This window comes from Diceros bicornis, chromosome 31, assembly GCF_020826845.1.
Source record: "Diceros bicornis minor isolate mBicDic1 chromosome 31, mDicBic1.mat.cur, whole genome shotgun sequence".
NCBI lineage: Eukaryota > Metazoa > Chordata > Mammalia > Perissodactyla > Rhinocerotidae > Diceros > Diceros bicornis.
The window spans coordinates 22,249,840-22,263,179 of NC_080770.1; the positions used below are offsets into that span (position 1 = coordinate 22,249,840).

The 13,340-nt window shown below is 37.0% G+C and overlaps 1 protein-coding gene across 1 annotated transcript; it reads left to right on the forward strand.

Moving 5' to 3' along the window:
- Window positions 1-549: 549 nt before the first annotated feature.
- Window positions 550-1,510, forward strand: LOC131395145 (olfactory receptor 4C5-like). Its single transcript, XM_058526933.1, is given in 2 exon segments — window positions 550-927; window positions 930-1,510. Coding segments are annotated over 2 exon segments (936 nt in total). The 5' UTR covers window positions 550-572.
- Window positions 1,511-13,340: the final 11,830 nt, after the last annotated feature.

Sequence of the window (13,340 nt, forward strand, 5' to 3'; positions counted from 1 at the left end):
TAATGTGTCTACATCATCTGTAGTTCCAAATTGAATTTACCTAACGTTTTATATTCACCCTGAAACAAGCTAAAAATAACAGGAATAACAAACTCTACAGCTTAGCCCCGTCAGCACCAGTGACTGAAGGAGAGACACGGGGAGGTAGACTCTCCTGAATTCAAGCCTCTGCTCCTCCTTACAGTCCTCTTTTTATTCCTATTTTTCTGTGGGGGAAAATATTATGGCAATTGATGGGACCATATCCACCCATGTACGATTACAAGAAAGTGCCTGGCATGTCAACAATCATAGAACTGTGCTGTGTATATGAATGAGTGTGTGTGTGTGTGTGTGTGTGAGAGAGAGAGAGAGAGACAGAGAGGGAGAGAGAGAAGAGAGCGATGTGTTCATTATGTGACTAATAATATGGCCCAACATTAAATCTTGGTTTTTTCTGCTTGGGGTTTCCATTCATCTTATAGAACATAATCCTGAAAGAAATTATTTGCTTGATCAAAATTTGGCTGCCACAATTGCAATTCCTGAGCTACTCAGGGATAAATCAATTATCCAAATGCCAAACAGGATTCATGGAGCGAATGAACAACGTGACTGAATTCATTCTGCTCTGCCTGACACAGAAACCGGATGCACAGAAACTCCTGTTCACTGTGTTTACAGTCATCTACTTTCTCACCGCGGCAGGCAACCTACTCATTGTCCCGACAATCACCACCAGCCGAGCCCTGGGTTCCCCCATGTACTTTTTTCTGTCTTTCTTGTCCTTCATAGATGGCTGCTGCTCTTCTACCATGGTTCCCAAAATGATATGTGACTGACTTGCAGAAAAGAAAACGATCTCCTTCAGTGGGTCCATGACTCAGCTCTTTGTGGAGCATTTCTTTGGGGGAGTTGAGATCATCCTGCTCACGGTGATGGCCTATGACCACTAGTGGCCATCTGCAAGCCCCTGCACTACACAATCACAATGAACAGGAGAGTGTGTGGCCTCCTGGTGGCTGTAGCCTGGGCCGGGGGATTTCTTCACGCTCTGATTCAAATTCTTTTTATATTCTGGCTGCCTTTCTGTGGCCCCAATGTCATTGACCATTTTGTCTGTGACCTTTTCCCTCTGCTGAAACTCTCCTGCACTGACACTCACATCTTTGTACTTTTTGTGGCCGCCAACAGTGGGCTGATGTGTATGATCATTTTTTCTATTCTTATCACCTCCTATATCCTCATCCTTTGCTCCCTAAGAAATCACAGCACCGAAGGACAGCGGAAGGCTCTCTCCACCTGTGCCTCCCATGTCACTGTAGTCATCCTATTCTTTGTGCCCTGTATATTTGTGTACCTTCGGCCCATGATCACTTTCCCTATTGATAAAGTATTGGCTGTGTTTTATACTACGGTAACACCCATGTTAAACCCTTTAATCTACACCCTCAGGAACTCAGAGGTGAAAAATGCCATGAGGAAGCTCTGGAGTCAAAGAGTAATCCTGGGTGACAATTCCTGCGACTAGAGAAGATAAAGACAAAATCTGTTCATATTTTAAGAACAAGTGTGACTGATAGAAGGACAATGGTCTTGAAGTCAAAATATGTGCTTTAAGCATATTTTGCTCCTCCTTTTTCTGGAATCACTAATGGTTCCTCTTTCATAAAATATCAATATTTGATTAATTCATGACTACTGTCTCCTCCAATTAAAAACTTCTTTGAATTTGCAAATTATTGATCAAAGGGACATTGTTAAATATCACAATGTGTAGAAAATCTCTGAGTTTATGTATTCAGTAGAACAATTCCCTGTAAAGCTACAGGTACAGATTGTATAACCAATAGGCCAAGTAATTAAAATATTTAAACAAAAAGGCTTAATGGCTAAATATTTTATTGAAAATGCCTAGTTTTAATCCCAACTACTGTAGTCAAGGTAGATTCATTATTGTGAGAGATAGAGATCAACCAGAAATGAGTGAGTTTTGAGGAATGAGAGTCACTCATCCCAAATTTAATGCTGGTGTTGCACAGTGCCAGGAGGCACCATTTACAATGTAATCTGGGCTTTCCTCAGAATAAATTATGTTCTCTGCCTGAAGCCAAGGAGGAATACAAAATTCTTCCAAGTACAGTCGTAGAGCAATCTTGCACATGACTTCCCAGGCAGTGGAGATTTTGTGGAGCATTATTTTTGTCAAAGACATCCTATACACCAATTTACATCCAAAGTAGTTTTTCTTGGATGGATTTGTGCCTTGGCTACTATAAATAAAAGTATCAGGAGCAAAAGTGAGAGTTGATGATATCTGTGTAATCGAGTTAGAAAGTCTACATGCTAAAATTTGAATAGAAAATTTCAGACCAATTACAGACCAAAAAGATGGGAAATAATTTGAGATGTAGAAACAGTGCAATTTTAAGAGAAAGAACCCAGATAAAAGAAGGGAATCCAGATCTGGGTCAGGACAAAATTCCTGCAAATCTTAGCAATTTCACTTCTAACTTCATAAGGGCTGAATTAACCCAAATGACTCCACAGTCATGCCTATGTCTTATGGTAGGTATATACTACATACAGATTAATAGGTAATGATTTAGTAAACAATCTATTCCAGGTGAGAGATCAGTTTTTCTCAAACATGACCAATCCATTTGCTGATTTCACTAAGAATCCATTTGATAATGCTCTATTTCCCAACCCCCTTGTCTTTAAGTAGAACCATGTTTGCAGAAGTGATGTGCGTCAACTCAGGCTGAAACGTTTAGAAGCCAGTGTGCTTCTCTCCAGCTTTCTTTTGTGCTTCTGCAGCAAGCCTGGAAGACACACTTTGAGATGGTAGGGCCACCCAGTGGAAGCAACTTGGATTACTGAGTAAGTGCATGGAAGAGAGCTGTCCTAGAGGATCACCTAACCCTCACTGGATTAGGCCTGAATGGGAAATAAAATTGTATCTGTCGAGCCACTGAGAATTCAGGATTCATTTGTTACCACAGCAAAATGTAGCTTATCCTCACTAATGTATTCACTAATTTTATTTTTTAAAAGACATAAGTATTAAGGAGCAAAAAGGTTAATATCACTTTTGTAATCACCTTGATTATCAAACAGTGTAGGATGGATAAATAGCAATCTTTACAAAACCAAGTCCAAGTAGAGTCTTTTTTTCATTGAGCTCACATTGGTTTATAACACTATGTAAATTTCAGGTGTACATCATTGTATTTCAACTTTTGTATAGAGTACATCATGTTGTCCACCAAAAGTCTAGTGTCCATCCCTCACCATACATATGTGCCCCTTATCCCTTTTGCCTTTCCCCGACCCCCTTCCCCTCTGGTAACAACCAATCTGTTCTCCTTATCTATGTGTTTGTTTATTTATCTTCCACACATGAGTGAGGTGATATGGTAATTGTCTTTCTCTGTCTGACTTCTTTTGTTTCACATAATACCCTCATGGTCCATCCATGTTGTCACAAATCATACGATTCTGTCTTTTGGGGGGCTGAATAGTATTCCATTGTATATATATATCACATCTTCTTTATCCATTCATCCATTGATGGGCTCTTTTTCTGCTTCAGTGTAATACACTACACCAACTGAAGTACTTAAATCACAAATTTATACACCATCTTCTTACTCCCTTCATGTAAAATGTGAGGCAATAGTGAAGAAAATTATAAACTAGGGGGTACCAACAAATATTATGAACTCAAGTGTGAACTAGATGTTCAAAGCTTCTTAAACAAATTTGCTGGCTCTTATAGACAGTTCCTTCTTCCTACATATGCTTATCAGGATATGTACACAATTTTCAGCAATTCTCTATGACCTTTACCACACAAATTTTCCATTTATCTCAAGATAATACTATGCCTCCTATTTGTCAGAAAAATAGGGACCAAAACAGAATCATTTTCTCAATCTTGAGCTTCCTCATCTATAATCTTATCCATAATCCCTTTTTGCCTTCCTGCTCAAACAATTAAAATATATGCAAGGCCTCCTATTTTATTTTAATAGATCTATGTGTGTTCTGCGTACAATTGCCTCCTTTCTCCTCAGAAATCTTAATTCATTAATTATCATCTTTTTTTTCTGATCATTAATTTTTATGTTCAAACTGAACTGCCACTCTGATGCAATCCAGGGCCACGAAAGTAAAAACACTTTCAGCTCCAATCTCAGCAATCACTTAGTTCTCTTTTTAGTTTATTCTCAAGCTCACTCATACTCTTCCATCTCGTATCAAATTCTCATTATTAGCTTATTTCCCTTTCCAACACACCTTTCCTTCTAAAAATTAGGAGATCTGCTTTTCTTATTGAATTCACCACCTGTTTGAATGATTTCACCATTCCATCAACTACCAGAGCTACCTCAAAATATGTATGGGTCCTGGTAAATCTGAGGGTTTGAGCCCCAGAAGAAAAAAAAATAATAGAGAAGATTATAAAATCCAGTTTCCTTCTTGTCTGTTTGAAATAGATGATAAATTAGAATTATATTTATTCTGTGGCATTGCCGGGAAATTCCCACTATAAATCAGTCATTCTTTCCTCTTCTGAAATCCTGGGACAGAAATCCAACTGAGCAGTCAAGTTAATGGAATCCATATCTACATATGTAGATAAGTGTTTCTGTGGATCCCCAAGGACTCTGACTTCTTGCTCAAAGAAGTTCTCTCAATGGTGCATCATTCTGCGGGTGGGGAGGATGCTCATCCCTATCCCTCATCATCTCCTTAGGTAGAGAAACAGCCTGAACTCAAAGTGCTGAGTAAATTACACCAACCCAGATGATTCCTGGCAAGGTTGCAACCGGCTCCACCTCAGAGGCTGAAACAGAGGAAACGAAAGTGGATCCCTCCTACCTACAGTGTTTCTCTTCTTACTCCTATAGATGTCTTTTACAAAGAAGCCTAGCTGAATATGATTTTCTCAATCACTTCTGCATATAAGCATAATTCCTAACTCTATGTCCTAATGATTCTCCATGGTACAGTAGGAGACAAAACTCTACTCCCCTAAATACATTATGATATACTATCTCCTAGGCACTCATAGAAAAAAAAAATGTTATATTCATGCCTTTTAAATCACTCAACTTGGGGGGCTGAGAATAGCTGGGAACCCTGCTTCCTAAACCCTCTCAGTCAATCATGAATGAAAAGGTAACAGTCTTTCAGGGTATATAGGTATATAACCTTGAAGACTGGCATTTCTACATTAAGGACAATCAAACAACATACACCAATAACGTTCTGGAAGGGAAACTCTTTCCTCTGAATACAATAAGACTTAAACCCAGCCAAAAATAAAAAGACAACATAGTGAAAACCACAATCAGGTCTTTTGATGAACACTTCAGATTTACTCCACCCAAGTCTAATCCCAAAGCACGGCCAGAGACATACTTTGAACTCAAGCCTAACTGCATCTTCAAAACTGTCCTAATGATATTTATCACTACCAAGTAGGAACAAGAAAAAGTTGTCAGCGGCCATTTTTGCAAAGATTCCAACATGATTACTTATTAATCCTTAGAGGATTTGAAAAGTCAGTACATCAGCAGATCCCTACACTCAAAATCTACTGAAACATTTCTTTAGATTAGTGAGGAAATAATTAAGGAAAAAGAACCATGAGCAAATAGCTGCAGAGTACCATCTTGACAATAGCCCAAGTGTTTGATTTGGTGGGGCTAGACTCAGGACATTGATTATTAAATCCATGTTTTTCTCAAATTTGAAGTAGACAACTTACCCAAGCATACTTACTAAAATCAGTTTTGTAGTGAGATTCCATGGCCCAGAGGTTAATAATAAACAGGAAGACATTAACAAGAAAACTATCAGTGCATGTAACTGTGTATAGAGTTACATAATTAAAAACAGTGTGTCATATAACCAGCATCTATCACAGTGCCAGATGTATTCTAGGTTCTAAATACGTATTTATTTTATGAATGAATAACTGAAAGATTGAATAATCTCCATGAAAAATGCATAGAGTATCTATATGGATTTTTTTTTGTGTGTGAGGAAGATTAGCCCTGAGCTATCATCTGTTGCCAATCCTCCTCTTTTTTCCTGAGAAAGATCGGCCCTGGGGTAACATCCATGCCCATCTTCCTCTACTTTATATGTGGGACACTTGCCACAGCATGGCTTGATGAGTGGTGTGTAGGTCCACACCTGGGATCCAAACCTGTGAACACCAGGCCACTGAAGCAGAGCACACAAACTTAATTCCTATGCTACCAGGTCAGCCCCATGGATTTTTTTAAAAGATCCAATTATATGCTGTATACAGGAGACTCATTTAAGGCTTAAGACACACACAGGCTCAAAACGAAGTGATGAAAAAATATATTTCACACAAATGATAGCCACAGAGAGCAGGGGTGTCTACATTTATGTCAGAAAAAATAGACTTTAATATAAAAACTTCACAAGATACAAAGACAGACTATATAACGATAAAAGAGTCAGTTCAGGAGGAAGATATAATAAATAGAAACACATATGCACCCAACGTTGGAACACCTAAATATATTAAGCAAATATTATTAGACCTGAAGGCAGAAATAGAAAACAATGCAATAATAGTAGGAGACTTCAATACTCCATTTTCATGATGGATAGAACATCCAGACAGAAAATCAATAAGAACACCATGGACTTGAACAACATTATAGACCAAATGGGCCTAACAGATATATACAGAACATTCTATCCGTTAGCGTAGAATATACATTCTTCTCAAGTGCACATGGAAGATTAGGCAGAATAAATCATATGTCAGGCTGCAAAACTATTCTTGAAAATTTTAAAAGTTTAAAATCATACAAAGTATTTTCTGAACACAATGGAAAGAAACTAGAAATCGATAGCAGAAGGCTAATTGGAAAATTAACATAATATATTATATTAAAAATAACTGGAAACTAAACAACACACTCAGGTACAACCAATGGATTAAAGAAGAAATCAAAAGGGAATCAGAAAGTATCTCAAAACAAACAAAATTAAAACACAACATACCAACACCTATGGGATGTGGAAAAAGCAATAGTAAGAGGGAGGTTTAGTGCAATGAATATCTACATTACAAAAGAAGAAACATCTCACATAAACCTAACATTATACCACAATAAATGAAAAATAAAAATAACAAAGTTCAAAGTTAGCAGAGGAAGGAATAATAAAGATTAGAGCAGAAATAAATGAAATAGAAACCAGAAAAATACTACAAAAAATCAATAAAACTAAGAGTTGTTTTTTTGAAAAGATCACAAAAATTGACAAACTTTAGCTAGACAAACTGAGGAAAAAAGAGGAAAACTCAAATAAAATCACAAATCTAAGAGGAGACATTAGAACTGATGCCATAAAAATTAAAAGATTATAAGAGACTACTATGAACAATTTTATGCCAACAAATTGGATAACCTGGAAGAAATATATAAATTCCTGGAAATATACAAGCTACCAAATATGAATCATGAAGAAATAGATAATCTGAACAGACCAATAATGAATAAGGAAATTGAATCAGTAACCAAAAACCTCCCAACAGAGAAAATCCCAAGGACAGATGGCTTCACTGGTGAATTCTGCCAAACATTTAAAGAGGAATTAATGCCAAACCTTCTCAAATTCTTACAAAAAATTAAAAAGGAAAGAAGATGTCTAAATTCATTTTTAAGTCCAGCACTACTCTGTTACCAAAGCCAAATATAAAGACCACAAGAAAAGAAAACCACAAGCCAATGTCCCTGATGAACAAAAATATTCAACAAAGTACTAGCAAAGTGAATTCAACAGCACATTAAAAGAATCATACACCACAATCATTGGGATTTATTCCTGGGATAAAAGGATAGTTCAACATACAAAAATCAATAAATGTGATACACCATATTAACAGAATGAAGAATAAAAATCACATGATCATATCAATAGATGCATAAAAATCATCTGATGAAATTCAATACCCTTTCACGATAAAAACTCTCAACAAACTAGGATTGGAAGGAAATTACCTCAGCATAATAAAGGCCATATATGACGAGCCCACAGATAACATTATGCTGAACAACTGAACAACTTTTTTCTTCAACAACTCAACAAGTGAACAACTGAAGCTCTTCCTAGAAGACTGGGAAGGAGGAAGGATACCCACTCTAACCATTTCTATTCAGCATAGTACTGGAGGTCCTAGCCAGAGCAATTAGGCAAGAAAAAGAAATAAAAGGCATCCAAATCAGAAAAGAAGAAAGACAAGTATCACTTATCAGATGACATGATCTTATTATGTAGAAATTTCTAGACTGCCACCCAAAAAAAAAAAACCTGTTAGAACTAATACACAAATTCAGTAAAATAGCAGGATACCAAATCAACATAGACAAATCAGTTGCATTTCTATACACTAATAATGAACTATTTAAAAAGGAACTTAAGAAAACAATCCTATTTATAATGGCATCAAAAAGAATAAAATACTTAGAAATAAACTTAACTAAAAAGATGAAAGACTTGTAAACTGAAAACTACAAGGCATTGGTGAAAGTAAAAAGGACACAAATAAATTGAAAGATATCCCATGTTCATGGATCATAAGACTCAATATTGTCAAGATGTCCATACTACTCAATGCAATCTATAGTCAATGCAGTCCATATCAAAATCCCAATGGCATTTTTCACAGAAATAGGAAAAAAAAACCTAAAATTCTCACGGAACCACGAAAGACCCTGAATAGTCAAAGCAATCCTAAGAAAGAAGAAGACTGCTGGAGACAACCCACTTCCTGATTTCAAACTATATTGCAAAGCTATAGTAATTAAGACAGCATGGTACTGGCACAAAGACAGACATATAACTAATGGAACAGAATAGAGAGTCCAGCAATAAACCCAACCATATATATATGGTCAACAGGTCTTTGACAGGGGTGCCAAGAATATACAATTGGGAAAGGATAGTCTCTTCAAAAATCGTGCTGGGAACTGGATATCCACATGGAAAAGAATGAAATTGGGCCTTTATCTTACACCACACACAAAAGTCAACTCAAGTGGGTTAAACATTTAAATATAAGACCTGAAACTGTAAAACTGTTAGGAGAAAACATAGCGGAACATCTTCACGACATTGGACTGGGCAATGATTTCCTGAATATGACACCAAAGGAACAGGCAACAAAAGCAAAAATAGACAAATGGAACTACATCAAACTAAAAAACTTTTGTACAACAAAAAAAACAATTAAGAGTGAAAAGTCAACCCATAAAATGGGAGAAAATATTTGCAAAACATATTTGATGAGGGATTAATATCCAAAATATATAAAGAACTTGTAGAACTCAACAGAAAAAGTATCTCAAATTTAAAATATGGGCAAAGGACTTGAATAGACATTTCTCCAAAAAAGACATACAAATAGCCAACAAGTAGATGAAAAGAGGCTCATCATCATTAATCATAGGGAAATGCAAATCCAAACCACAATAGGATATCACCTCACACCTGTTAGAATGGATATTAATGAAAAGACAAAAGATAAGCACTGGTGAGGACATGGAGAACAGGGAACCCTTGTGCACTGTTGGTGGGAATGTAAATTGATACAGCCATATGGAAAATAGTATAGAGGTTCCTCAAAAAACTAAAAATAGAACTACTATGTGATCTAATAATCTCATTGCTGGGTATTTACCAAAAAGAATTAAAATCATGATCTCAAGGAATTGTTTACACTCCTATGTTCATTTCAGCATTATTCACAATAGCCAAGATGTGGAAACAACCTAAATTTCCATCAATTGATGCATGGAGTTTTTAAAAAATGTGATCTATAAACACATGGAATATTATTTAGCCTTAAAAAAAGAAGGAAATCCTGCCATTTGTGACAGCATGGATGAAACTTGAGGTCATTATTTCAAGTGCAAAAGTCCATGATAGAAAGACAAATACTGCATAATTTCACTTATATGAGGTATATAAAATAGTCAAACTTGTAGAAGCAGAGAGCAAAATAGTGGTTTCCTGGGGCTGGGGGAAGGGGGAATGAGGAGTAATTGTTTCATGAATATGGAGTTTCAGTTTGGGAAGATGAAAAAGTTCTGGAGATGGTTGCTGGTGATGTTTGCACAACAATGTGAATGTGCTTAATGCCACTGAACTGTACAAGCAAAAATGGTTAAACTGGTAATATTTATGTTATGTATATTTTACCACAATAAAAAATACCAACAGAGAGGGAAAGAGTGTGAGTGAGATTGGCAGCAAAGCAGCAAATTGTTAACTGTTGAGGACAGAGCTTAAGGCATGGCTTCCTGTTCTGGGTCTGGACTTCAGAAGCATAACAATTTGGTTTAAAAGTAAATGTTGATGACAAAGGAAGGTGATTCTGTACAGAGTTCCAGCCAGCTCTTCATCACCTCAGAAGCTGAGGGAAAGAAGATTGTACTGGAGCCTCCTTTCTATAGTGCTTTTATTCTCTACCTCTGGATGTCTTTATACATTAGTGCTTGGCTGAGTGTGATTTTTCTCAATGGCTACTGTGTGAAAGTGTAGAACTTTACTGTAAGTCCTCATAGTTCTCTCTCTGTGGGATACAGAGAAAAGCTATATGAGAATCTGTCATCTAGGAACTCACCCCAAAAGAAGTTGATATGTCTATGACTTTTACATTATTCAGTCTTTGATAGCTGGGAATCCTTTCATCTAAGTCTCCTTAGTCAATCACTAATAAAAATGTCACAGTCTGCCAGGGTAATCTGGCACATAACCTTGAAGACTAGCATTTCTGTTCTCAGGGCAGCCATATCATTTAGAACAGTCATTTTTCAGAGAGTAACCCATTCTCTGAACTCTTGCTTATACCTAAAACCACTCCAAATCCTATGCCAGGATCTCCAATGTCAAAATGAGCAACAAAGCCCTATAATGAAGCTTTCTAACTTACCTTACCCAAGTCTCATCCTAAATCACAGCCAGAGATATAAGTTTAACCAAAGCTCAACTGCATTGCTAAAACTGGCCTCTAATGATGTTTGTGGGTGGCAAGTGTGAGTAAACGAAAGACCTTGGCTGATGCTTCAGCAAAGACTCCAACAGGGCCAATTGCCAATTCCCTGAGGACTTGTGAGGTCAATGCATTACCAAGTCCTGCACTTTGTGAAATTCTATTCAAACATTTCTCTAGAGTCAATGGAGAAAAATCACAAAGAAGGACTTTTAAGTAAACAACAACAACAGAGCCATGTACCAACAAGCTGAAGTTTCGTTTGGGAGACACTGTTCCCAAGCTTAGTGGGTTAGGAGGAGGGCTTAAATCAGGAATAAAAGGAATTTTCTCCACACTGTTCATGGACTTTTTGGGAAACAAAAATTTGGCAGAATTGATTTGATAAAACAATGTCCAATTAAGTGGATGTGATTCACTTATATATTTTACAGTTCCATACACTAGCTTTTCCTAATTTGAAGAATTTTTCATTGTTCTCATTGTTTTTAATTTGGATTGGATATAGTTCTAAGAGATCTAAGAAATATATGTATTTTGAGGATGTATTTACACTTTCATAGGAACCCAAAAAAGTGAGTATAAATTAAACCCTAGAGCTATCAAAGTTTCCTAACTACATCAGCTCGTTTTCTGAGTAAATCCAGACTGCTAACGGGAACCAAAATAAACTAAAAAGTCCAAGATTGGGAGAGTTGTCAAGAGAGAGAAAAATTCCAGTGCCCCACTTGTTAGCTCCTGGAGTCTATTTGCTACTGTGGGGCATGTGCCCTGAGGGGAAGAAAGCAATAACTGGGCTCAATCTGAAAACTGAGGAATCCGCAATCAACCAGATCCAGGTTGGTGATAATTAAATCTTTTCTAAAATTTAAAAAAAATTAGCAATTTAGCCAGTTTATTTTCACTAGAATAGTTTTTGTAGTTATATTCTGTGAATTGAAGGTTAACCTTTTTTGTGTGTGTGTGAGGAAGATCAGCCCTGTGCTAACATCTGCCAATCTTCCTCTTTTTTTTTTTTTTTTTTGCTGAGGAAGACTGGCCCTCGGCTAACATCCGTGCCCATCTTCCTCCACTTTATATGGGAAGCCGACACAGCATGGCTTGCCAAGCGGTGCGTCGGTGTGCACCCGGGATCCCAACTGGCGAACCTGGGACTGCTGCAGCAGAGCGTGCGCACTTAACCGCTTGCACCACCGGGCCAGCCCCTGAAGGTTAATCTTTTCCTCCAAAAATGAATTTGGACACAATGACATGAAAATGTAGATAGAAAACGTTATCTGTAACGTTGCCAGACAAGACACTGTTGAGAACTACTCAAGTCACTTTTACAATATTGTGGTTAACATTTATGTCTCACTGAGTAGGTTGATTCGGTAGATTTCCATTTGTACGGATTTGAAATTCTTTCCGCTTTTCAGGACTTCCATGTTGCCACATTGAAGTTAGAATTTGTGAACTAAATCTATTAAGAATGATTAACTACATAGTCACCATCTATTGGGGCCATGGATAGAGAAGAAACAACTCAGAGACTGAGCTTTCCTGAAACTACAGACATCTTTCCTCAACTTTACTGAAGCTGAGAGGTCATGATGCTTGACTTCCGTGTCTAGAAATTTTTGAGGAAAAATACATGCTTATATTTTTTCGCAGGGATTGGAGAAAAAAGAAAATTAAGCGGGAGTAATAAAATATGATCTTTTGTAACAGCAACATGTACTCACTATTGAAAGTCTATGTCAAGACCCTTCCAAAAAACATATATATTCTTGTGTATACTCAATTTTACACCAGTTTGCAATGAAAAATTCAAATTAATCTAATTGCTTAATTTTATTCCAAAAGGGGAAATTGTATTACCTTAGGTGACCCTAACATTTCTGCCTTGTCAATAGGAAACTCAGGAAGACGTCATGACTCATTTAATTCCATCTGTAAAATGTGAGTAGAATAATGTGTCTAATCCAGAGCATCATTCCATATGTGATGAAAGACCAACTGCACAGAAAATTCACTTAAGAAATAGTGAGAGCTTCTCAGGGAGATTTGCACTCTTACGTGTCCACATTCAAAGATGTGGACAGAGTGAGCGTGCAAGAGTCACGTTGAGCCACACACAACATCTGGGGCTGTTGAGTGAGTGCTGCTCAACGAGCTGTTATGAAGATAGTTCCTTGGTATTTTGAAGGCAAAATCTCCATTTGCAGCTCTGTCTCTATCTTCGTGTGCAAGTACATTCATTTGACAGAAAGGAATAACATTCACAGAACACAGCAGGTATAGACGTAGTAAGGCTTGGTATTTTCAT